The 26,273-nt window shown below is 32.7% G+C and overlaps 4 protein-coding genes and 1 long non-coding RNA gene across 7 annotated transcripts in view; 2 read left to right on the forward strand and 3 right to left on the reverse strand.

Annotated features, from left to right (window-relative positions):
- LOC128165802 (uncharacterized) overlaps window positions 1–24,669 on the reverse strand; it is a 39,362-nt gene extending 14,693 nt beyond the window's left edge. The window contains exons 1-5 of one of the 2 annotated variants that reach the window (XM_052830637.1): window positions 24,509–24,669; window positions 23,670–23,791; window positions 22,791–22,897; window positions 22,432–22,638; window positions 20,681–20,782 (exon numbers count right to left, since the gene is read on the reverse strand). In XM_052830637.1, the coding sequence (XP_052686597.1) occupies window positions 20,745–20,782; window positions 22,432–22,638; window positions 22,791–22,897; window positions 23,670–23,791; window positions 24,509–24,610 (576 nt within the window). In that variant the 5' untranslated portion in view covers window positions 24,611–24,669 and the 3' untranslated portion in view covers window positions 20,681–20,744. Of the gene's footprint in view, window positions 1–20,680; window positions 20,783–22,431; window positions 22,639–22,790; window positions 22,898–23,669; window positions 23,792–24,508 lie in introns of those variants that run through there. The other variant, XM_052830638.1, reaches the window with a different exon arrangement.
- LOC128165801 (myb/SANT-like DNA-binding domain-containing protein 4) lies at window positions 978–4,572 on the forward strand. The gene is made up of 6 exons (XM_052830636.1): window positions 978–1,165; window positions 1,818–1,986; window positions 2,850–2,982; window positions 3,415–3,480; window positions 4,151–4,186; window positions 4,370–4,572. The coding sequence occupies exons 1-6, from the start codon at window positions 1,008–1,010 to the stop codon at window positions 4,564–4,566; spliced, it is 759 nt and encodes a 252-aa protein (XP_052686596.1). The 5' UTR covers window positions 978–1,007; the 3' UTR covers window positions 4,567–4,572.
- Window positions 5,729–9,147, reverse strand: LOC128165800 (putative nuclease HARBI1). Of its 2 annotated transcripts, none has more exons than XM_052830635.1 (4): window positions 8,833–9,147; window positions 6,810–7,147; window positions 6,424–6,685; window positions 5,729–5,955 (listed from the first exon to the last, which is right to left on the reverse strand). In XM_052830635.1, exons 1-4 carry the CDS (start codon window positions 9,046–9,048, stop codon window positions 5,812–5,814), a joined length of 960 nt encoding a protein of 319 aa, XP_052686595.1. In that variant the 5' UTR covers window positions 9,049–9,147; the 3' UTR covers window positions 5,729–5,811. The 2 variants fall into 2 exon arrangements, with proteins under 2 accessions (XP_052686595.1, XP_052686594.1); XM_052830634.1 differs by having other exon boundaries at window positions 6,428–6,685; window positions 8,833–9,144.
- LOC128165806 (uncharacterized) lies at window positions 8,845–9,781 on the forward strand. Its single transcript, XR_008241096.1, has 3 exons — window positions 8,845–8,973; window positions 9,399–9,580; window positions 9,672–9,781. It is a non-coding gene; the product is annotated as an uncharacterized LOC128165806 (long non-coding RNA).
- LOC128165803 (uncharacterized) lies at window positions 9,141–10,547 on the reverse strand. Its single transcript, XM_052830639.1, has 4 exons — window positions 10,172–10,547; window positions 9,720–9,841; window positions 9,430–9,536; window positions 9,141–9,283 (listed from the first exon to the last, which is right to left on the reverse strand). The coding sequence occupies exons 1-4, from the start codon at window positions 10,286–10,288 to the stop codon at window positions 9,141–9,143; spliced, it is 489 nt and encodes a 162-aa protein (XP_052686599.1). The 5' UTR covers window positions 10,289–10,547.
- Window positions 24,670–26,273: the final 1,604 nt, after the last annotated feature.

The raw sequence follows: 26,273 nt of genomic DNA on the forward strand, positions 1-26,273 counted from the left end.
TAAAACTCTTTGTTTAGGAACAAAGATTGTTCACGACTAAATCAAGGAACTATAAGTCAATATCTGTACTAAGGCATTTATTAAATTCTTTGTACATATGATTTTCTTTATAAGGCGGCTTTTGTGTTTCAAAATTCAAATCCCCGCTCTGTGTTCGTTTCACAACCTTAAAAAAGACAAAATCAACAAAAATGGAAGAACTGCAGAAATAAGGTTGTTAACAAATATTCTTCTTTACAAAATTTAGCCACAGTAAATAAAAGAATCAAGACACAACCTCAGCTAGATGTATTCTAAGAGAGGCCATTACACGCTATTAAATCATTAGGTAATATATTAAAAAATAGAGTCGAAGGGTAAATGTATTATTTAATGTATTTAGTGTATGAAAGACAATTGATACGTTAGGGAAAAAGTACAGAAAAGTATTTCGACCCGATGTATTGTACCTTATATAAAAATCATATGAAAAAGGTAGGCAGAATCCCCAGATGTTGCATTAGACAACTGCTCATACAAGTATATAAAACACATTTTTACTTTAATTTTATTGTTATGGATAGGAAAAACGACAATGAATTTTCCAGGCAGTTTGTAAGATTAAATTTAAGCTTGGTACTTGTAACACATACCATAATCTGTTGATTTCACTCTTAGTTCATTTTGGTCCAGATTAAGGTTTATCAAGGCGTTGTTTATGGCTTGTTGTTGACCTGAAGGAGTTTTGGACCGTGTTACAACAAGATACGTGTTCATCTGGTTTGATTCCTGTACCCATATTTACTAAAGTTCGTAGACGTAGACGTAGACGTAGAAGTTACGAATGACGTAAGATTGAAGTTACGAATACGTAAAATGGTATTTACTAAGCTACTCTTAGACGTAGACGTAGGTTACGAATTCTTAGGTGTACGATTTATTCGTACGCATGCGCAATAATTAGTTTCACTTCATAGAAGTGCGCGATTTTTTTTGTTTATCGTCTGCCGGTTCAAAACTAAAGAAAGATGGACGCGAAGAAGCAGAGAAAGGCAAATTTTAGCGATGTGGAGGTGGAAGTATTAGTGGACGCGGTGGGAACTAGCTACAAGGTTTTGTATGGAAAGTTCTCACCGTGTCTGACTAACAACATGAAGACAATGGCATGGGAGTCGGTGACAGAGAAGTAGGTCGATTTTATAATCGGAGATCATGAAGATAATCACTATCTAGATCAAAAATACCATTTTACTGTATATGTAGTAATGTGTTAGTCCATCATTTATGGATTTTTCATTAATGATTATTTATCATTGAGTGTTTTATGGATTTGTGCATTGCGGATTCTTGATTTAACAGTTATTGTAATCACAATTCAGAATATCAGCTGACAATAAACACATATACAGAACACATTGTATTTCTGAATAATTATAGGTTTCATAGAAAGAAAATGACAGTGGTCACACACATATTACATTATTATTATGAAATCATGAAGTTCATATGTTTAGATCAGCTGTAGATATTTCTAATTTGCAAGCCTATTGTAAGTGGCTAAAAATTGGTAGACTATTTACATGCATTTGTGTTGTGAATTGGGGAAAGTAGCTCTTCAGTCTTCAGTTAGAAATGTTCCTCTTCACAAGTATTGGTCAGAATAAAAGCAGGTAGAGATTAATGGCTATCATTACTCTCTGATTATTGTTAATTTTTCGAGTTTAGAAATTTCAATTGATACTTATTCCCATGATACTTTAACACCTTCTAATCTAAATACCTGTACAAGTACACTGAGTGTTTGTGCTCTTTTCATATGCAATTGTGCACATATGTAGAGTAAACGCCGTAAGTCTGCAGTGCACAAGAGGGGTAGTGGAAGTAAAAAAAAAGTGGCAAGACATGCAGTCTGCAGTCAAGAAGAAGGAAGCTCAACGGAGGAAAAACTTGACGCAAACTGGAGGAGGGCCTTCACAGCTCCCCATGTTGAAGCCTTGGGAGGAGAAAGTTTGTTGAACATGCCATTATTCTATTTCAATCTTTACAGTGTTAAAAGGCAATCCAAACCTTCAAGAAGTATTTCATACTGTTGTATTCATATGTTAATTTGTTACATGTGATCCTTACAAGGAAATTAAGGTAGGTCCGTAACAATGAAATGATAAACTTCAAGTTGAAGATATCCATGGTAACATACAAAGACAAGCTGTTATTGTGTCAATTTGTGTGTACTGGTCCATTGATTTAGCAATTACAAAAGCGCAAATGGTATTGTTTTGGGGGTATAATTGACAATATGATATAAAATTAATATTTAGCTACATGCTAAGGTTCTGTCATTTAGTGAATGAATGCTTGAAATTTGTAAATGTCCGAGAAGACAGATCATTGTGGGTAAGTATGAACTAACCAGTATTGATGCTTCACTGACAATCTCTTGTGAACATATGTTGTTCTGTGTAAGTCCTTGTCTGTCCTTTTTATATGTACCCTAAATGTATATAACTGTCTTAGGAGATAATGGGTTCAAATCCCATCACTACTGCATATGTTTTCAAGTAGTGTTTTAAGGTAGGTCTCCAAGTTCTAGTATGAACTAATATAACTGTTATGTTTGCATGCTGTTTTATTTCTCCCTTGTTTTGTCTCCAACATCAATCCAATTTAAATCTAAATGATATTGTTTATAAAATTGTTATTAATTATGAATCATTTGCTTTACAAGAAAATGAAGATGAAATGAAAATGATTTTTTTTCAAATGCTTCAGACAAGATGCTTTATTTTTAACTCCTTTTTCTTTATGGAATGAATTGTAAATTGTCAGACTATAGTAAGGAAATATGTACTTTCAACTCATGAAAATTTTAGATATTGCAGTTGATTCCTCAGTCAGCCATATCTGGAATTGAGGATGGGGTGGACACCAGTGAAGTCAGGTCTTCCCTTCAGATGTCCCAAAAACCAAGTTGCCTTGAGATACAGCCATTTATTGTCACTGAGGGTAAGATTTTAAGTTGCCATGATACTTCACTATCATTGATCAAGTTGGTTTATCACTATGAATAGTTACAGTAGTTATACCCCCACATATGAAGTTTTAGGAAGGGGGGTCTTTTTTGAAGCACTCTGTTCATCTCTTTGTCTGTCTGTTCTACATGATCAGTCTTCTAAGATATGGAGTTGCATTATTATACCATAGGGGTAAGTGATTAATAATGAAGGAGAAAAACAACTTATTACTTCTTTCAAGACTTAGATTATTCAAGGTTTTATCCATCAAAGAGCTTTGCATGGCTATGTTCATTAATTGCAAAGGTTGGGTTTATTGTCTTTTTTCTGCATTGTAAATAAAAAAAATATCATTAATGTAACCAAGAGGCTTCTGGTTAAAAGTATGACTAAATAAATAAATAAAGAACAACATTTGTTTTAGTTCCAGCTGAAGAACTTGAAAATCTAGACACTAATAGTGATGTGCCAGTTGTCTCTCAATCTGAAGGTCAGTATATATCCTATGTTTAGTATTCTTTAAACAATTCAACATTTTGAAATACTGGTATTTAACTGAAATTTATCATTCTGCCCAAGAAAAGTGCAAAATTTATCAAAATGCTTATAATTGTTAGTTTAAGCAAATATAATTATCAATCTGATTAAAATCAGATCTGCGATTCACTCCAACAAATTCAATGTCGCTACACAAAGATCTCTTGTGTTGCAACATCGAATTAGTCGGAGAGGATCGCAGATCTGATTTTAATCAGATTGATATAATTATACACACTGCAAATATGATTATACTCCTTGCAAACAAAGATTTGGGGGGGGGGGGTTAAATAGGAATCTCCTTGTCCGTCTGTCTTTCCCTGTGTTCCCTGTCAGTGCAATCATGTCAATGATTGCATGTATAGCACACACATGATGGTTGCAATATTGAAAATGTAAGATCATCATTATGTTAATGATTCTGATGGATTTGCCATTCTCAAATGTTAATATAAGTAATATACAGCAATGTGAAAAAATCATCAATGAACTTTTCTCAATGCTGTTTATTTCTTTAGATTACTTGAATTATGATATTTTCTTAACGGGGTGTATCATTTGTAAGCTTGCAAGCTCAAGGTACCTCTTGCTAGTTTTCTTTAAAATTTCCTTTAACTTCACAGAAGAATCTTCTTTGTCAGAACCGTCAACTTCTAAAGGTATGAAAACAAGAAAAACACAAAATAGAAACACAATTCTATTTTGCCTTACATATGTGAAAAGAGAAAGCTTTTTCCTAATTAAAAATAAAAAATTTCTAGTTTATATCAAGATTTTAAAAAGATAAAAAAAAATGTTCTGGCATTACTCTATCGAGATAAGATTTATTTTCCGTTTATAAGGAAAACGGAAAGCTCAAACATTTAATGAGTACAGCTACGGATCTCAGCGCCTCATTGAAATTGAGGAGGAGAAGCTTTCAATCAAAAAGCAGAGACTGGAAATTGAAAAAGAGAGGCTCGAGATTTTGAAGAACTTTTATGCTTTGTTTTCTTCTTCAAATGTTCAATCTGTTTGTAATCTTTTGTCTGAGTTTTAATTAGTAATTTCATTTATACTTGCGTAAAACTTCCACCCTCTGTGAGACCAATGTTTTTTATACCTCCGCTCCAAAGGAGAAGGGGTTATACTGTTTTACCCTTGTGTGTCTGTCTGTCTCATGACTGTCCTTTTGTCATCTGTCTGTCAGTAACGGTAATTTCTGTCACAGTTTTTCAGCAACTATTCATCACAGATGCTTGAAATTTTAACACACTATTTGTTTAGGCATGCCAGAAGTTAGGATTTATTTTTGTACCAATCAGCTTTCTGTCAACTTTGCTCATATTGCATATTCACATCAGAGCTGGGTATTACTAGTGAACATTAGCTCACAGATATCTTGTTCTGCCTTTTCTGACCATTATTACAATTACAATTTCTTGTATGGAAGCAGCATTTCTAATTTGCTGGTTATATTAAATTTTATTATAATTATCCACCATATGGACTAGAATATTTTTGTTTATATTTTAAAGAATGTGAAAACATTAAGTACATGAATGAATTGTCTTGGAAAATAGACTTAATCATTTTTAAATTTATCAAATAACAAATAAACACATGCTAAATTTCAAGGGACTCAATGTATTTCATAAATGTATTTTAAGAGTACCATCTGAAGACAACTTTAACAATAATACATGCATATAAAATGTAAATTTAAAAGTACAGTAAGTCATACTCTGGCATTATCTTGATGTGTTGAACAGTATTAATTTTTTGATTTACAAAAAAAAAATTGAAAATGACACTGTGGATTAACAAAAAATGTTTCTTTGTATGTGTTCCAGTTAGATTGAGAATTCAAAAATGAAGTATAACAATTCTACAGTAAGATGGCAGCTTTAAATGATATCTCTCTTTAAAATATCAAATAAAACAAATCTAAAACAATAACCATATTGTTTACCATAATTGAGTTGACAATGTAGAACATGATTTTTTAGATAACAAATTGGAAAACATCAATCTTGGAACACATTTAACGTACTAACTTTTGTACAATTCAAAGATAATGACATGTAAGCAGAAAAAAAATTATCACTTATTTGAATAATTAAAATATCAATCTTCATTTAACAGGGTGTTGCACATTACTTATCAAAAATTACTAACTATTGGACAGGCAAATATATCAAATAAACAGACAATTCCACTAAATAATTAAAATCTTCTAACAATGATGTTTCTGGTGTTAACTGCGTTTGCATTGACAATAGTTTCAGCATTGAAAGTGTCATTATCAGAGAAGATGGGTACTTGTCCCGTTGCTGGTGCTGGAATGCGGTCTTCGATGGCCCTGTTGTGGAGGCGGCAGCAACATTCGATGATCCTTACACATTTTGAAGGGGTGTAGGCCAAAGCTCCTCCTGTTTTGTGCAGACATCTGTAACAGAATATTGATGTTATGATTAACATGGATATGAATTATGATCCGTCACCTAGTCATGCGTTTGTTGGAAAGTATAAATTTATGCATTGTCAAGTCCCAAACATTATTTTGTATTTTTTTTAAAGAATTTTGCATGTTTTTGCAACTATTTGTATGGCCCATTTGTAAATGGGTTAGTGATGTTTTAAAAATAATTTTATAAAAAAAATGAATTTGAAATAATTTTATGATTTGGGTATTCTGTATCTAATTCTCCCTTTTCTGTATTGTAAGCTCGTCATCATCAGATGGGGGAGCGATGTTGTCCCATTGGAAGTGCAGTCTCGGGAAAAAGTTCAATTAAAGAAATAAAGAGAAGATAAAAGAGAAGTGTTACCCAGGTAAGAAATTTTGCTTATATGCTTTATGTTTGGAGTCTGTTTTGCAAGTCTAATATTTGAATGAAATCTATTTTTTTTATACTTGCCGAAATCTGGACTTAAGGACACCAAAAGCCCTCTCAACGCAGTTTCTTGTCTTGATGTGACTGGCATTGTACTTCTCCTGTTGTCCTGCTTGGGGTGTGAGGAAAGGAGTCATTAGCCATGAACGAAGGGGGTAGCCACTGTCCCCTAAAAGCCATCCTCCACCTGGCAGCTGGTCCATTATCTCGGGAATGCTCGAGTTTGCAAGTATGTATGCATCATGTGTGGCACCCCCATACTTGCAAACGATGTTTGTAAATCTGAAATGAGATGTTGGTATATAAATGCAGTCATAAGGAAACAATTTAAAAATGTTGATAGTTTTATATATCCAACATAGTAATTTCACTGATTGTCCACTTAAAAATAATATTTTTTATTTACCTCAGGTCAGCCGTCACGATTCCCTGCATATTTATGGCATGAAATCCTTTCCTGCACACAAAGACATGCTCATCGTCTCCAGTCATTCCGATGATTGGAATCAAAGTTCCATCAATGGCACCAACTACGTTGGGGAAATTTGCCACCCTCAAAAATTCCTCCTTTGTCCGAAGAATTTCCTCTTGCCCCATCGGAAAAATGATGTTGTCAAGGCTGGCATTCAGGGCATCAACGACTCCCATAAACATTCTGCTGAACGAGGGTTGAGAAATACCATGTATGTCAGCAGCCTCAGACTGAAAGTCTCCTTTGGACAGAACTCGAAGAGTTGCCAACACCTGTAAAAATTAATTCTCGTGTGTTAATGTTATTGCTCATTCAAATTTAAATTAAAGTTTCAATGAATATAGATACATGTTTCTGAATTTTCTTTGGTACAGAATGTGTACAATAGAATAGTTGTTTGGACAATTAATGATTACCATGGGGTAAGATTGGGTTATTGGGGGGGGGGGGGGAAGGGGGGTAAACAATTTTTTTCATAGGAATACAGAGAAATATCTTCAAATCTCTTAAAAAAGATTTGCCTAGAAAAGCTGTAAATTTTGTGAAAGAATATTAGATAGTGTAGATTCAAATTTGTTCAAATGACAATCTTTAGGAGTAGTGTGGGGCCACACCTTCAGTTGTACAAAGGAAAACAAATTAATTATTCACAAGAACTGAAATGTTATTATATATGCTTTTACTTATTTATATAGCATTTTTATATATTTTAAAATTGTTTAAACTTTGGCCCCTGGATGATTATTGGGTTCAGAATTTGATGTACATGTATGCTGAATGTGACGCGACTATAAAATCCTGTTAGAAAAGGGACTTGATTATACCGGTATATATAAGAATATCCAGGGGGAAACAGATTTTTTTGTATAGAATCTACATGCATTATACCACATTGTCAAGATTTTTTGTATTGTGACTCAATGAAGCCGCTTTTATCCTGCCTAGTGTTGCTCAGGTGAGCGATGTGGCCCATGGGCCTCTTGTACTTGTAAATTTCTATACCCCGTGTAATTTAAATGAGGACACAAAGGAATAACAATTATCAAAAGTCCTGAATTTTGCATTGTGGTCCAAATAACAAACATCTTATTAAAAATTAATTTTCTGTGTGTAGACGTGTAGGTGGAATTCCATGGTCATTTGTATGCAGTCACATATGCTCAGGTTGGACTGAATATACCTGTTATATGTAATTACACAACATTGTCCAGATAGAAGTATTCAAGACTACACGCATATCGCTAAAAGTTAGGAAGTAAAACTGTGAAGTGTTAATAAGTTCACGTATGTGGAACTACTGTGTTCCCCTTTATACTGAACCTTGTCATCTATAATAATACATTACAACATGTTGCAGATAATAACAATGAAATTTCATATATTCATCCAATATCCTTTATCTGCAAAGATATTCTCGTTGAAAAATTAATTTGAAATATCTCAAATAATATTTTTAAAATAGGTTTCAAAACCCTTAACACAGTTTCACCCGTAAAACAAGAATATCGCTATGTACATACTGGGGGGGGGGGGGGGGGGGGGGGGGGTTATAATGGGTATTCATAAAAGACACTGATCATTGTTCATCAGTAAATGTATGTGTAACATCAAGATTGTGTTTTATCACATAAATGTCATCCGGATGATTATATATATCGGACTTTTTGTAAACGGGGGGGGGGGGGGGGGGGGTGAAATGCTTGGGATTCCTGGTAAATTGTTGGATATATTATACCAAAGAAGTAGGGTCATGATTGATAATTGTATAAGACAGTAATCATTGTTTGTCAGTAATTAATCAACCAGACAGCATGTTTAACATTGTGTTTTATCATATCAATATCATGATGATGAATGTATATATTCGGATTTTTTTGAGGAGGGGGGTGAAATGCTTGGGTGAAAATTATACTGCAACTAGAAATACATCGGGTTCAATATCAGCGAAATTACTTACCATAGATGAAACAGGCAAAGGATGAGACCTGTTAGTAGGTCGTGAAAGTCTTCTGTCCACCTGCTCAATGAAATCAACGATGGTCCGCCTCGGGAATCGATAACGGCAAATTAGTTCTCGGTCGCTGAAAACATCTAAGGGGTTAGTCCGGTCCCGGAAAACTCTCTGACGTCTCAGACTCCTCTCTCTCGCAAGTGTAAACAAAATCGCCGCCATGTTTGATAAGATACGTGTACCTATCGAGCAGACGTAGATTTACGTCCGATTATGACGTAATTTTACGTCAACGTCATTTTGTGAATACCGATTTAGACGTAAACGTACGCTACGTCTAAGTTTACGTCTACGTCTACGTCTACGAACTTTAGTAAATATGGGTACTGGTGCATGATTACAAATCCTCTTTCTTTGTCATCGTTGATATATAAAACTTTTTGTTTCCCTAGTACCTCTGCAAACGATAAATTTTTAATAAAGACAGTTTATAAGCATTTCAATTAATTTTATCTATAATAATAAAACACACTTAACCAACAATAAAAAATTTAAAAAATCATTTTTGAAAGGATTTCAAAGGATTTGAAGAAGCACATTCACCCTTATTGGACATTCGGATAACCTCGAACTCTACCGCATGCTCTGGTGAAGGGTCTGAACTCAGAGGTTGGAACAAAAGACTTGTCGACCGACATTCCTGGGTGTTTCTAAAACGAATGCCAATGATGAATCTACTTTAATTAAGTACTAAGTAAGTTCATTAGTGGTCAACTAATTTACACGTCTTTGTAAATTTTAAACCTGACATTTATGTGGGGTTTTTTTTATTCCACAATGTATAGGATGCCACAATATCTCAATGCGCTGTAAGATGTACAATCAAGACATACGGAAAGTAACGATACAGGTGATTCAAAAGTTTTCCATCGCCTGTCAGCTCAAAGTCACCAAAAGTGTTGTCTCTAACTGTCGAATTGCGATTGTCCATTAACAGATACCAACGCCCCAACAGCTACAACAGAGGAGTTGGATGTATATGAAAATTGTAAAAAAAAATACAGTAAAGCAATTGAAAAAAAAATTTACACAAAAAAGATAAAATAGCAGACGACAACTTTCCGACTTCTGTCAATCCTTTGCAACCCCTCGAACGTTAATTTTGAGAGTAGTCCTTTAGCATTCAAAATTGATTGTTTATTATTGATTCCGATTTTTTCCGATGTGTCTACAAAGTTCAATATTTTTATATTGTAGCGATTCTTATTATAATATTTAAATGCTTCCATTATTATTAAAAGAAATTAAAAATGAAATGCTCATCATAAAAAAAGTCTTATGATACCTTGCTATGATCCAAACGGGGAAGATTTTCATTGCTCTTTTTATACACTCTTAAAAGTCCGCACGATGCATTAATGACACAAAGTATGAGAAAAAAGACTTGCCTTTGCTTACGCATGTTTGCTTTCTACAATGTGGTAGAAACTGACTTACACTAGTTATATACACTTATATATCTGTGTCTTACAACCTCTCATCCTCTGTCTATCGAGTATGATTCAAACCATCCTTCTTCTCACACTCGTTACGGTCTGACAGGTATCGTTATGAGGTTATCTTGTGACGTTGCAGTACCAAAGCAAGTGAAATAGACGTGTTTTCTCGCACGTTTTATGTCCAGATATATTTGTTTGATGATGTTATAGATGAAATTTATTTTACAATAAAAAGTAATAACACAAAAAATATTGGTTTTTAAATATTTAACAAATCAATATGTTACAATAATATAGTTTCAAGAGAACTACAATCATGTATTGGTTGGATAAAAGAAGAGAGTAACTGTGTTTGTACTTATTTGTTTCTTAAAAGTTTGATCGTCTTATTGTGTTTCAGTTAGTACAATTTGATCTTATAATATAATTAAGAATATGAATAAAAATGTAACAGATGCTTTTTGTAGATTTGTTTTGAACAGAAAAGGCTGATCCAGACTGTTACTCGTTAATACATACATTTACTTGGAATTTGAATAAGGAATAAGGAATCATTTTTTGAGTATTATGAGGTAATAATTTTGGTCGGGGCGTGATCAAATCCTATAAAGCCCGAAGGGCTTCATGATATATTTGATCACGCCATGACCTAAATTATCACTTTATAATTTTACAAGAATGATTCCTTTCCTTATTATTTATAAAATTCTAAGCTATATTTAAGTATAAATACGCAAATCCCGCTGACGCCTCAATTTTACGCCATTTGAATTTATGATTTATAAAAAATCGATACGTGGTGTTATAAGAGGCAAAGATACTGGAAAATGTAAATATAATAGTATAATATATATATATACGTCTTTGTAACAGATGTCAAAAATGGCTTCTAACAACGGAAAACTCACGTGCAAAATTTTATGGTGCTGGCGTAGTTTATAACTTCAATTTTGCTCCTCATTTCCGTATTTTCATATCAATTTTTTACATACTCCCAAAAAAGTGGGGGGGGGGGGGCAACTCTATGATAATTCAATTTTTTATATGTAAATTTTTAAAAACTTGTTGCTGCGAGAAAAAGTGGTGGGGGGCAGGCCCCCCTGCCCCCCCCCCCCCCCCCCCCCCCCCCCGATGTGTCGTGCCTGCGATAAAACGACCTTGTCATCAAGTACAATGTTTATTAATACACATGCTGATTGACGTTGTTAGACCATTATTTATACAACACGCTTCCTACAGTTTCTTCCGTTTTTGATTATAAAGACAATGAGCACACGGCGGATATGATCCCACCTCAATCGTTTAAAATGTCCTTTGCTCTTCTGTGGATTTGTATTTTGCTATATGGATTTTTGAGACGGTTGACAATTTGTTATTGTCATTTTTTCAAAATACGAGGTGCTTGATCCGAACTAAGATACAATCGATTTGCTATACGCCCTGATGAAAATGTCACGTTATCATGCCTTCAATTACATAAGTAGAATACTTTACACAACAACAACAATAAACACACGGAGAGTTTGTTGTCAAACATCAATGCTAGGATTACATACGATTAGAAATAAGAAATAAGAATAAAAATCAAGTCGATATAAATTTTATTTGAAATTACTTGATCGATAATAGAATACTGGGAAATATACAGACAGAACTAACTTGATAAAAGGAGACCTGATAACAGGTTTCTCTACATCTGTCGCTGTAATTTTATAAGGTTGTTTTCAAACAACTATTCTAATAACATAACAAGTATTTTGGTTTTTGTATATTTGAGATAAGTGAAAAAAGAATACTAAAGTGATACTAAAGTAGGCCTCCCGTCTCTCTTAATTTTCCAGTGCATCTGCGACGCCGTTCACTCTACCTGCCGAACCGAGGTACATGTACATTATTGATAGGTCACAATGAAAATGAAAGTTTTATTTACCATTTAAACAATAGAATGCTTTCTTTGGTGATTCATTCGGGATATGAAGGTAGTGACATTGCAGAAATATACATAACTCGCGTTAGCGGGTTATGTAAATTTTTTCTGCAATGATCACTTCCTTCATAACTCAAATGAATCATCAAAGAAAGCATTTTATTGTTTATATTAACATCTTTCTTTAAGCTAATCGATAAATTGATTAGGAAAAGTAAGTAAAATTCACTAAATTACAGTTGATGTACGTGAGTTAGCTAAAAGAAACAGCCAAATAGTCTCCTGTGAGACTTTGAGTCTGCCATCGTCATAATTATTTCGTGCAGTCCGTAATTTTTCCTAGGTCGCTATAGGTTTGGACCAATCGATAAACAGGGTGTGTCGATATCTGTCCTGTCATTTTCTTGTCAGTTTCAGCCGCTGTTGATTTCGACCAATCGATAAATGGGACGTGTTTATTTCAGTCTGGCTATTTCTATAGAGCTATGAATTAACTATAAGTTAAGACTATAAGGGACTTCCGGTGTGGCTACGCACATGGCGTGAGGTGAAAAAGTGCAGAGGGCCGTTATTGTTGACTATTTAAAAAGATAGTAGGCGTTAGAAAATCAATAGGTCAAGAATAATATGTGAACTTAGGTTTTCGAGTCCTACATTGAATTTTACGTGGTTTTGCGTCTTTGTAAAGGTTTAGTGGAATAATTTACACTACCAGCGAGGAAATTCGGGACGCACGAGAAAGATGCCGCGGAAAGACACACAGAAAGAGAAAGAATGCCAGCAGAAGGAAACCCAGAAGGAAACTCAGAGAGAGAAAGAAGGTCTACAGGATGATGAGGTATCAAACAAAGACTTAAAAGACCTTTTCTCACGTTTAATTAAAAAACTAGACGAATCGCTATCTGCGCGGTTAACTGCTTTAGAAGGCAAGGTGGACGATGCGTTGACCGGCGAGTTGAAACAAATAAACGACTCCCTTCAAAATCATGAGGACAGGCTGGCTGAGCTGGAAAAACAACAGAATGAAGTTATTAATCTACAGGTTGACAAGATGGACACGCTGGAGGATGCATTGAAAGAACTCCAGGATCGAATAATGCAACAAGAGGCAAGATCACGTAAATACAATTTATTATTTTACGGCATTCCAAAAGAAACAGGTGAAGTAACCCATGATATTATTGTAAAATTTCTTCATGAGAAACTAAGCATTTCATTAGAATCAGCAGAGTCAATCCTGATTGAAAACTCGCACAGAGTACAAAAGAATCCTAAAAGCACCTACAAACCAGATGCACCAGAGGCTATTATAGTGAAATTTGTCCGCATGGAGGACCGAAATATGATCTTAAACCTAGCAAGATTCAAAACCTTACCAAAGGGCTACGCTGTCCGAACAGATCTACCGGTGCACTTGAAGAAGAAGAGGGGGGAATTGGCTCGAAAAGCATATGAACTCAGGAAATCAGGAAGGAAGACCAGAATCCGTGAAACAAAAGATGACGTTATTTTGGAATATCGTCCAAGAGATGGAAAAGAATGGCTCGCATACAAGGCTTCTGTTTAGTTACGAAAAACGTGATAATTTTGTGATGTATATTCTTGTGTTCATGGAATATCGTCCAAGAGATGGAAAAGAATGGCTCGCATACAAGGCTTCTGTTTAGTTACGAAAAACGTGATAATTTTGTGATGTAATATTCCGGTGTTCATGGATGTGATTAGAGAATACCAAATAATTTAAGAGAAGAAATCTTTTGCAAGTGCTCTATTCATTATAATGATGTATACTCTTTGTCCTGTGCCTCAAAGTATGAATTTAGAGATATTTTCGTAGGTCTATATATACATGAAGTTTACAGGAATTTTCTAAGATAGAAAAGATTTTAAGATGTAGTAATCACACATGGGGACTAATACTCCCCCCCCCCTCAAGTCCCGAGTATTGGGTTATTAAACTAAGATTTACAGGTATTCTCTTTGATATGTAGTATGAAACTAGACAGAGGGACTTACATTTGTTTTTTTCTGTGCCCCAAAGTGTGATTGTTTAAAATAATGGTTACAGGTATACATACATTTTGATATGTAGTAATGACGCATAGGGACCTGCACTTGTTTTTTTTGTTTTTTTCCTGTCCCCCGTATATGAGTTTATATAAGCAATTACACTGTTTACAAGTCCCGAGGTATTGGTTATTATTAGATTTACAGGTTTTCTCTTTGATATGTAGTATAATGTAACTAAACATAGGGACTTACATTTGTTTTGTTTTTTTCTGTGCCCTGAAGTATGATTGTTTAAAATAAAGGTGACATACCCTTTGATACGTAGTAACGACGCGTGGGGACCTATACTTGTTTTTTTTTCTCTGTCCCCCTTTGTATGAGTTTATATAAGCAATTACATGGTTTTCTCATTTCAATGTATTTAAGATAAGGTTTACTATCTTATCTAGAACTTCATAACATACTTTAAACTAGCGAGACCCAAATCTCTACAATATATTTTTTTTTATGAGATGTTTTGTTACATTACCATACAGGAAGTATTTGTCTTTTTTGATGCAGGTGTGAAAGGGTTGAGTGAATGTATCATGCATAGGTGCTTACTTGCAATACAGTTTACAATCTATCAATGACTAAGTGTAAAATAACTTCTGTAAACTGCAGAGGGTTACATGATCCCATGAAAAGAAAAGATGTTCTTAACTATTTAAGAAGTCATAAATCATCCATCTATTGTTTACAAGACACTCACTGTACGGAATTAGATAAAAACTCAGTGTATGCTCAATGGGGTAATGAGATGCTGATAAGCCCGGGTAAATTGGATGCAAGAGGAACATTAACCTTATTTAATAACACAAATGAAATAAATATTTTAAAAGGTTTTAGCAATAATGAAGGAAATTTCATTATATCAAATATAATGATAGATAACAAGTACTCAATTACGCTAGTCAATTTATACGGGCCCAATAGGGATAATCCTAATTTTTATTCTGAGTTGAGTGATAAAATAAATGACTTTTTTGATACTGATGTGGGGATTGGAATGTTGTGCAAGATTACCAATTAGATTAGATTATTATGTGTGGGGATTGGAATGTTGTGCAAGATTACCAATTAGATTGTTTTAATTATCTTAGAGAAAATAATCCAAAAAATAAAATTGAAATAGAAAAACTAAAATCAAAGTTCAATCTAGTAGATCCCTGGAGAATCAAAAATCCAAATGTTAGAAAATATACATGGAGTAGAAAAAATCCTGTAAAGCAAGCTAGACTTGACTTTTTCCTTGTGTCGGAGGAACTCCTATCAATTATTGATAATGTACACATACTACCCGGCTATAGGACTGACCATTCTATTATTGAATTAGACATCACTATAAATGACTTTAAAAAGGGAACGGGATTCTGGTGTTTTAATAATTCACTACTTAAAAATAAAGACTTTGTAACAAATGTTAAAAAAATTATTAAAAAACTGATAATGAATATCGTATTAATGAATCAACACTGGAAATTCCAGACAACTTATTTTTAGATGTTTTATTGATGAAAATAAGGGATATGGCAATACAAATGTCGTCAAAATTAACACGAGAAAGGAGAGAACATAAAGTAAAGATTAGTAATAATTTAAAAATTTTACATGATATGTATTCTGATAACCATTTGCCACTATATTTAAATATGATAAACGACCTTGAGAGAGATCTGGAAGAAATTAGAAAATATGAAATAAAGGGGCTTTTGCTAAGAAGTCATTGTAAGTGGATAGAAGATGGAGAAAAACCTACAAAATATTTTTGTGCTTTAGAAAAACGAAATTATGTTAACAAAAATATTAGCAAATTGGATATTGAGGGTAAACATATAAATAAACAAGAAGAAATATTACAAGAAGTAAAAGAGTTTTATAAACAACTGTATGCAAATAAAGATCAAGATCTTGATGATGTTAACCTAAAAGATTTACTACAAAAAGTAGAGGTACCCAAAATAAATAATAAAATAAAAGAAATTTTAGATGCAGAAATTACAAAACAAGAGGTGCTTCAAGCCCTCAAAAATTTCAAGAATGACAAAACACCTGGAACAGATGGCTTTACTGCAGAATTTTTTTAATTTTTTTGGATGGATATTGATTCTTATATTCTCAAATCTTTTAATTATAGTTATGAAATGGGACAGTTATCTTATAATCAAAAGCTAGGAATTATATCTATTCTCCCAAAAGGCAATAAGCCAAGGGAAACTCTAAAAAACTGGCGACCAATCACCTTATTGAATATTACATATAAACTGATTTCTAGTGTCTTGGCGAATCGAATGAAACCAACTTTAACGAAAATAATTCATGAAAATCAAAAGGGCTTTCTTGCTGGTAGATACATAGGCGAAAACTCTAGATTATTGTATGACATTATGCACTATTGTAAGGAATATAATAATCCTGGTCTTATTCTTCTGGTCGATTTTGAAAAAGCATTTGATTCTATCTCTTGGAAATTTATTTACAAAGTATTGCATTTTTTTTAATTTTGGTGAGAATTTTATAAAATGGATAAAGATTTTGTTTAAAGAGCCTAAATTATGTGTTATTCAAAATGGTATTTTTTCTGATTTTTTTCATATGGGACGAGGTTGTAGACAAGGGGACCCAATTTCACCATACTTGTTCTTACTTTGCGCAGAAATAATGGGTATAATGATTAGAAATAATAATCTAATTAAGGGAATTGTTATTGAAGATAAGGAATACAAATTATTACAATATGCTGATGATACAGTCTTATTCATGGATGGGTCAGAGGACTCCATCAGGTCAACTTTATCTTTAGTCAACCAGTATTCCAAATTTTCTGGATTGAAACCAAACTATGATAAAACACAATGTATAAAGATTGGATCTACTGCTTATACTGGCAATAATTTATATGAAAAATACAAAAACCTAATGTGGTCACAGGAACCATTTACAGTCTTAGGTGTTACATATTGCATAGACTTAGATACAAATACTATGTTTGATTTAAATTTTTTGCCAAAAATTGAATCAGTTAAGAAATTAATATCATCATGGTCAAGAAGGATTTTAACTACTGCAGGCCGCATAACAGTAGTAAAGACTTTGCTTATACCCAAATTCAGTCATTTATTGATGACGCTACCAAGCCCATCTAAAGAAAAACTCAAAGAAATTGAGAACTTACTGTTTAAGTATATATGGAATAACAAAACAGCAAGGGTAGCTAAAAACATTATATGCCAAAGTTATGAATACAGTGGCATGAGAATGACATGTCTTGACTCTTTTTGTAAAAGTTTAAAAATCACATGGATTCGCAGATATTTTGATAATTCCTGTAGTTCACAATGGAAGCATTTAATAAAGGATTTAATTCCAGATATAAGTTATCTAGCTATATATGGTGTAGATTTTTATAGAAAGTTCAAGAAAGAAGTCAAGAATGCTTTTTGGATTGATGTTTTTTCAGCTTTATCAGACTTGAGGCTATGCATTGATAATCTGACATCTGTTTTAAGTCCAGTATGGTATAATCAAGATATATGTATAAACAACAAAAGTATTTGTTATAGATCATGGTTAAAAAAGGGTATTCAGTTTGTTTTTGATTTTTACAATACGGACGGAACCTTGCTAGGATATCATGAATTTTGTACAAAATTTGATTTAAAAACACCATTTACATTATTTTTTGGAGTAATTGATTGTATTAGAAAATTACATTTGAATTATGACTATGATAATATTCAAAGAAGTCAACCTTTTTTCCCAAAATTCTTACAATTGATTACAAAAAGCAAACAAGGTGGTAGAGATTTCTATGATGTTTTTATTAATCAGAAGTACAGAAAGCCAAAAAGTGAAATCAAATGGGAAAATATTTTAAACTTAAATGTTGACAACTCCTGGTGGAAAAAACAAAATATTTTGTTTTTTAAAATAACCAATGATATACAATTGAGGTGGTTCAATTATAGAATTATACATAGAATCTTAGCAACGAATACCTTCTTATGTAAAATTGGCATTACCAATACAAATTTATGTAGTTTTTGTAAGATATATCCAGAAACACTGTGTCATCTTTTCTGGGAATGCGAATTTGTTGAAAATATTTGGGAAAATGCATTGATTTGGTTCAAAGAACAGTTTGGAATAGATATATCTCTAAACAAAGTTGATGTTTTGTTAGGAAAATACTATAAGTATTACAATATATTTAATTTAATAATATGCATAATTAAAAAACATATTTATAGAAGTAGGAGCAAGAATTGTAAACCCTCATTTGAAAGGGTTAAAGAGGAAATTGTTTATTACTTTCACTGTGAGAAACATATTTATAAAAAAAATGGTGATATGGAAAGTTTTAATAAGCGATGGAACCTGATAATGTTTTAAGAAAAAGGATAATTATTTTTTATGCAGTTACAGATGATGTAATACAATTATCTATTGCAAAAGCAAGATTAACGTAAAATTATAGTTGTCTACATATTTTCATATGCATGTGTTTGGATGAATGCTGTGTAAATGTTAAAGAGAAAAACCTCTCACGAAAGTGTACAAGTTTATATATTTATATATAACTGTATGTAACTTAGTACTTGGTGATCCTAGGGCCCCAACCCTGGCACCAATTATATTTGCTTTATATTAAGTGATGGGACAATAAAAGGTTGAAAAAAAATGAATTAACTGTAAGTTTCCGTAAGAAATAAAGGGAATAATACTTGGAAGATGTAAATATATGACAGTAAATGTGTTTAAAAAACAAAATTACCCGATGTTATATTCATTCTGCTTCTACACAAAATATTTTTTTTTTCATGATCTTATAACTCAAGAATATCTGCATGAACATGTACACATGAATTGTAAAACATGTATGAGTGTCAAGTATTAAAAAAGTTTTTTATGGGGACAGGATACCGGTTCTGTAAACTAATCGTAAACAGGTCATATCATTCAGCTGTTTTCTGTTTGTGTCCCCTAGTGTCTAAATATAAGCCATTATACCACGTGAATTGTAATACACTGTTTTATGTTGGGTCTTACTTTTTACGAAATAAGAATCTCAGGCAGTTTAAGCAACCACCAACCCACCCCCCCCCCCACCCCCGCCCACCCCCTCCTTCATTCCAAGTGCTTGAAATGTTATGGAAAATGAGTTTTTATTGGGGTATTTGTAATATTTGTTTCTAAAAGCCTACTTGTTTAGGTAGCACAATATGCGAAACTAGTTGATTTTACATATTCTCTCTCAGTGTTACTGGTGTATTTAAAGAAGCATAATGAATGAATTTGATCACATGCTTACACAAAGATAAATTAAATCTGTCATTGCTCAAATATTGTTAATTAGCAAATTCAATGGCAGTACTACAAGAAATAACCGAAATTTATTTACGCTGCAATTTGCCATATTTTCATATTTTAGAAAAAAGACAACTATTTTTTTACTCGATGATCCTTTTTAAAGCCTTTCTTCTAAAGTCTTCATAAAAAAGACTCGCACCTTTTCATCCGTGCGGTAACGGGACATTCATTTTACAGTTTTTATAGAAAGTCCAATTCCTCTTTATAACCCAAAACTCAGCATTCATGGGCCTCGCCCCGAAAACACATTCAATCAGGGATATGCCCATGACCTACAGGGAGCCCAATTCATCCTGCCTCTTTAAATAATTTTCCTTTGGAAATTATTGCATCTGCTCCTGAAAGGAACCATATAAAATTTGCCCAGCTTATCTAACAGCGGTAATTATTTAAAGAATAGGACTTATTTTTCTGCATTTCCAACAGCTAGAAGATGTTAGATGTTGATTTGTGAAACTATACAACCAGTCTGAGTTGTTTAAAATGAGTTTTTTTATTAGTACAGGAAATTACTGTAGATTCCTTATTTTACGCGATTTATTTCTTTTGCATTAAATCGCGAGAATATAAAATCGCGATTACAATTTTTTATCTTTTTTCCATTTAAATTACATCAGTCCGAAAAATAGAAGAAAGATTTTTAAGTCCACGAGACGTAATTCTGGCGCTTTAATGCGGATTTTAATTTTTAAATTAATTTCGAATCTACAGTATGTTGAGATACCTATTCAGGATGTACAATTATTACTAAATTGAAAGTCATTGGGTACATGTACATGCATGGTTTATTTTTAATTGAATATTAGTTATTGTATCGTAATATTGTTCGAAACACTCATTGTAGGTGCGCAATAGATATGCAGAGAGATCATTCGTCCATACATCTTTCAAATTCGATGTTTGCAGATGGGAATTTAACTATGACTGTGCGCTTTGCTCAGTCATGCACATGCATCTTAAACAAGAAACAAAGTAAATTCTTTTCATAAATGTAACAACATGGTATAGGTTAAGTAAGAGTAGTTTATTACTTTCCTTGTATATCATGAAATTCTGTACATAGGCTTTGTCCATTAAAAATCAAATCCTTGTTCAGTCATGGTTTCGCAACCTATGGAGAGATAGTAAATAATGATATAGATAGGGAAATCAATATACATGTAACATGCATCTCTAGGGATATCAACGTTTTATCTAACAAAAAGGATTATGGTCAAGATATAATTAATGATTTAATTAAGACTGTCTTTTCGGTGTTCGAACCATAATAACGTCATAATTAATATGAATAATCTGTTTCCCGTTCTTTACAGCTTAAAGGGGGATTATTAATAAAACAAAATAATTTTTGACATTCTATATTAAATCATGGGAAAATATTATGGAATAACACCGATAACCATACTAAATTTGACATCATTTTGAAAAGGAGATAAACAGCTTGTCTCAATGTCATTCTTGAGGATATTAAAGGTGTAATTAATAATGCACACATGAACAAAATTCCGAGATTTATTATTTGCTTATTTCCTTTATAAGTCATAAAAACTAAAAACTATTCTTCATAATGTTGATACTTAAGTAAGGCATTTCTAATAGTCCAATTAAATATCAACTTCGAGTTATAAGCGAGATACAAAACTTGCAATTCTTTGCAATGTAAACAAAGCTCAGGTCATGTTTTTGTTTGCATTTCAAAAGTCTAGCTTTATACCAAAAATAATGTCACAAACTCAATGAACGCTGCAGTGATGTTCCAAACGAATACGTTTAAGAAAAAAAATCAGTTTGAAAAAAAAAAATTACCTTTGTATTTAAGCAATGAAAGCAAAAAAACAAAAAACAAAACAAATGCATGAGCCTAATTTACATTATAAAGAGTTTTGAGTCTATATTTCTCTTATAACTCTACGACTGTCACACACAAAGTTGCTCATTTGAAATATATTACTATGGCATTGTATACAATAAAAATAGAAAAATGAAATTTCATCAAAATCGTGAACATGTTTTTTTTTAAGAACATGTAGATCTGAGCATATTGAAACACACTAAAGATGGAAGTACCTCTGATAAGAGAGATAACTGCTGTAGAAAATATTCTCACTTTGTTCCTGTTAACTCACAATTATTAAGACATATTGTAACAAGGAGGCAGTGATGGGTCCCATTTTATGCTGGAAGGCGATATTTATTTCAATTCAAATAAAGAAAGAGGAAATTGGAACAGAATGAAATGGACCCTAGCTTTTAGCAAGGGGCAGAAATTAAAAAAAAAAACTTTTACCAAAAATATACAAAAAAACTAATCATATTGATCAAATATTTATGAAGTAATATCTTAACCCCTCCCCCTTCTCCCCTCCCATCAAGCATTTTTTTTTTCAAATATAACTATATTGTATGTACAGTACATGAACATTACGTGTTTGATGTTTTAGGCTAGCGAATCTTTAGATGGAACATTTTTATTTTTCTCTCAATAGCTCGTTCACAAAAATAAATAATTTATAATTGGGAAAACCGTGACTTAGGCAATTGCAAACTCTAGATTTAGTCATCATCATTTGAAATTTAACATTTGAAATGTCTAAAATTCAATAAAGGTTTTCTATACGACGTTTTTAAAAAAATGGTAAAATCAATAGCAGGAATATTACACCCTAAGTATTATTTTTCAATAGATCGATGCAATGGAAAATGTACGTAATAAATATTAAGAATGTGTGCTTTATATTAGATAGATAATCAAACAAATACCATAGTTTGCTGATTTCTCATAAAATATTTCTGGATTCAGGTTGAGGTCTATTAAAGCAGCGTCTATGGCAGGCCTTTGGTCTGAAGGGTTCTTGGATCGAGTGACAACAAGATATGTGTCCATTAGGTTTGATTCCTGGTGCATTATGACAAAACCGTTTGCGGAATCATCGTCAATATACAACATTTTCTGTGTCCCAAGTACGTCTGCAAATGATCAAACTGAAATTTAGTGAATTCAATTCAAAAATCATTTAAAAAGTAACAGAAACTGGCATTTAAATTGATACAAAATTCATATAGTTCCTGAAAATTCTATACATCTCTTATTTTGTATGAATTATTTAATCCTGTTTCACCGTTAGTTGACCTTCGGATGACTTCGAATTCCACCGCCATCTCTGGTGAAGAGTCCGATCTGATAGGTTGAAATATAAGACTTGTCGTCCGACATTCTTGGAGATCTCTATAAATAAGGCAATGTATCAAATTGTTAAATCAAGTTATTGTGTGAGCCACTTTTTGGGGAATCTTGGTAGTCAACAAATTGACAATTAGATCTCCCTTTCATTCTAACGATGATTTATTTAGCTATTAACAATTATTACAAAAATCTGTATAGATTGAAAAGGGCATGGTCACATTTTTTGTCGAAAATTATTTTTCCGATTTTAAAGTTCACAATGCTTCCGTAAGGCATTTTTAATAGGCAATCAAAATTTGTCATTTGTTGAGTTACAAGTAAGTTACATAGATTACAATTCTTTGCCATGTAAAAAATTGCTTTTGTTTAAAGTTTGAATGTTGAAGTGAAGTTTCCAGGTTTAGACCTAAAATGAATGTTTTAAAAGCAAGGAACTGTTTATTATACTTACAATAAAAAAGATGATATAGACAAAACAGCTTGAAAAAGACCGTTTACTGTAAACAGTAACCCTGTAAACAAAAACAGGGCACGAGCCTTGTTTACATGATAAAGAATAGAGAGCCCTAACTATCTTGCTTACAACTCTGCAAGTGACTCTTAAATTTCATTTGACCATTAGAAACGCATTCCTAAACCAGGAAGATAATAAAAACAGAAAAATAGAATTTGAGCAAAAATGTGACCATGACTTATTTACATTAAAACGTTTCCTTTATCTAAATACATGAAAATCTCTCATCTTATATATTCTAAAAATGACCATAAAACCCTCTTTATTTCAAACACAGTAAAATATACAATCATCACATACGGAAAGTAGCGATAAAGGGTATTCAGAAGTTTCCCATCGCTCTCCACCTCGAAATCACCAAACGTGTTGTCTCTAACTGTTGAGCTGCGATTGTCCATGAATAAATACCAACGCCCCGACAGCTACAACAGATGACTTGGAAATATTGATAGTGAAAGAAAATGTTAAAGGAAAACGGTTGAAAAAAATTAAAGAACAGCAGTAAATATAAGACGACAAGCTATAGAGATCATTGCCATTCATTATGAAATGTGAAATGTTACTGGTCGCAATAGCCTTTTTTATCAAAACACTCACTGGTACCGTTGAAGCATTTAATGACTTAATGACAATTAAACGGAACAAACAAATTCTACACATTCAATGTTTATGGTGAATCTGGTTTATTTTTGCCATTTACATTATATGTTATTTAATATTTTTACATCGTTCATATTTTCATGCATAAATAAGACTAGCTGGGAAGGCAATTTCGTCGATTTTCTAGATAACACTAGATTGCCTATTGGCTAGGTCTGCTGTTATTCATATCGACAAATTGTAGAACTCAAATTGACATAGATCTATAACCTGCAAACCTGGGAATCAGTTTTGATCTTATTTGGCAACTGTAGCTCATAAGCATCACAGCTGTTAACATATCATAGTTACCATAATTGAATTAAATATCAATATCATGATCAGAGCAGTTGATACAATTTTTGAATCATAAAAACAGTTCATCGAATCAGCTGAAGGTGGATGAATGGTCAAATCAAAACAAAGGAAAAAATACAGTTGATTATATGAGACTATCAATATTCATTTTGTATTGTTGCATATCTGTGAAGATAAGATACCTTGTTGTGATCCAAACCGGTATGTTTCCCATTGTTTCTCTCAAGCGATTTATCAATGTAGCAAAGCACGAGGAAAACGAACATTAACTTTGGCACACCCATGGCTAATGTATTCAATGTGGTATAAATTGTTTCGGCACTTTATATACACTTTGCTTTTGGCCCCAATTACATCTGATTTTACCTTATATGCCTCAGAGTGTTTTTGGGATTTTCTACTTATTCATGTTATTTATAGCTTGTACTAAATTGTCGTGATCATGGTACTTAAGGACGTTGTTTACTCAGGGTTTGAGTTCTTAAATTCGGATTGTTATTAAGTTTAATGTCATGAGTAAAACTGTTCTAAACACAAAAAAGAATTAATGAAATGAATTATTATTGACATAACATTTGATATTTCTTCTTTGTTATGGAATTAGACTCAAACAAAATTTGGCTATTAGCAAAACAGAGGAAATTTGGACGACATTTTTCAGACTTTATTTTTCACTAAAATATTTCTGGCAGTTCTATAATATTAAAAGTTCAGATTTTACTTGTTATGATTCGAAATTATGAAAGAAAAGTGAGACAGTGACAGAGGAAATCAAACAATCACGACGTTATTGCTATCAAAAAGCCAAATAATTTTTAGAAATCAATGTAATCAATCTATCCCCCCAAGAAAAACAAATTTACCTCGGGCGATGTCGGCGGGAAATAAATGATTTTTCTTTGAGAAATAAATCTTCATTTTACCCTCACCATCATGCAATAAATTTATATTGTTGAATTGTGGTCTGAAGAGATGCTTATACAGGGTATATATACTAGTGGCAAAGCATGGCATATTACTGATAAGTCGTGCAATGATAGTAAAGCATTGCAAGATAACATGAGACAATTTGAGCAGCAGTCTCATGGTCGCACAATACGCGCATAAAAAACTGTGATTCATCTTACGACCTTTAAAATCGTGCATCACTATTGCGAATTCAACGTATGAGAGAGCTCGCGCGAATCTAAAAAAATCCGATCGTTGTAAAGTGCTCGTGCGCCAATTGCAAAAGGGGCTTTAAGGACCACAGGCAGTAATGTCGCGGCTATGTTAAGGCTGTCCGAAGCTAATTATATATCGAAAAATGATACTATTTTAATAATCGAAAACACTTTAACGGAGCGAGTTTGTTTAAACTTTTATTACATAAATTAACAGTGACATCCAACACTATATTAATTTGATGTATTTTTGTGACGTCATATATTTCTCTTAAGCACGTGACGGGTGTATTCTAACACGGTAAATAATCTATAAAAATCGCATCGGCGCAAGTGAATAATGACATTAAATCAAAAATATTTTTATGAAAAATCCTTCGATAAGTAATGTATTTTGCAGTTCTGGCTGGGGGTTCATATAAATATTTCGTTTATTTGAAATATTGTCAAAACATTTCGCACCGCCATCGAAAATAGGCACATTTTTACCTTTTAGGCTCGATTTACACAAAATCAGGTCAATCGTTAGGTTTCCCCAAGCAAGATTCACATTGGTACCTATTTTTTCTCCCGATTTTACGTAAAATATACAAAGATTGTTTTTATATTTCACTTGCGCCAAGCCGTTTTTATATGCATATACATATCACCATTCATTAGATTACACGTAGCAGGGGAGTCTCAAAACCATTAGCGTACGAAGCTTTAAAACTGTTGATTTTTTTATACTCCATATCGGTTATTTAGTATTATGAATTTAGTATCACTAGTATTTGTAACAGTG

Source organism: Crassostrea angulata, chromosome 10, assembly GCF_025612915.1.
Source record: "Crassostrea angulata isolate pt1a10 chromosome 10, ASM2561291v2, whole genome shotgun sequence".
NCBI classification, from domain to species: domain Eukaryota; kingdom Metazoa; phylum Mollusca; class Bivalvia; order Ostreida; family Ostreidae; genus Magallana; species Magallana angulata.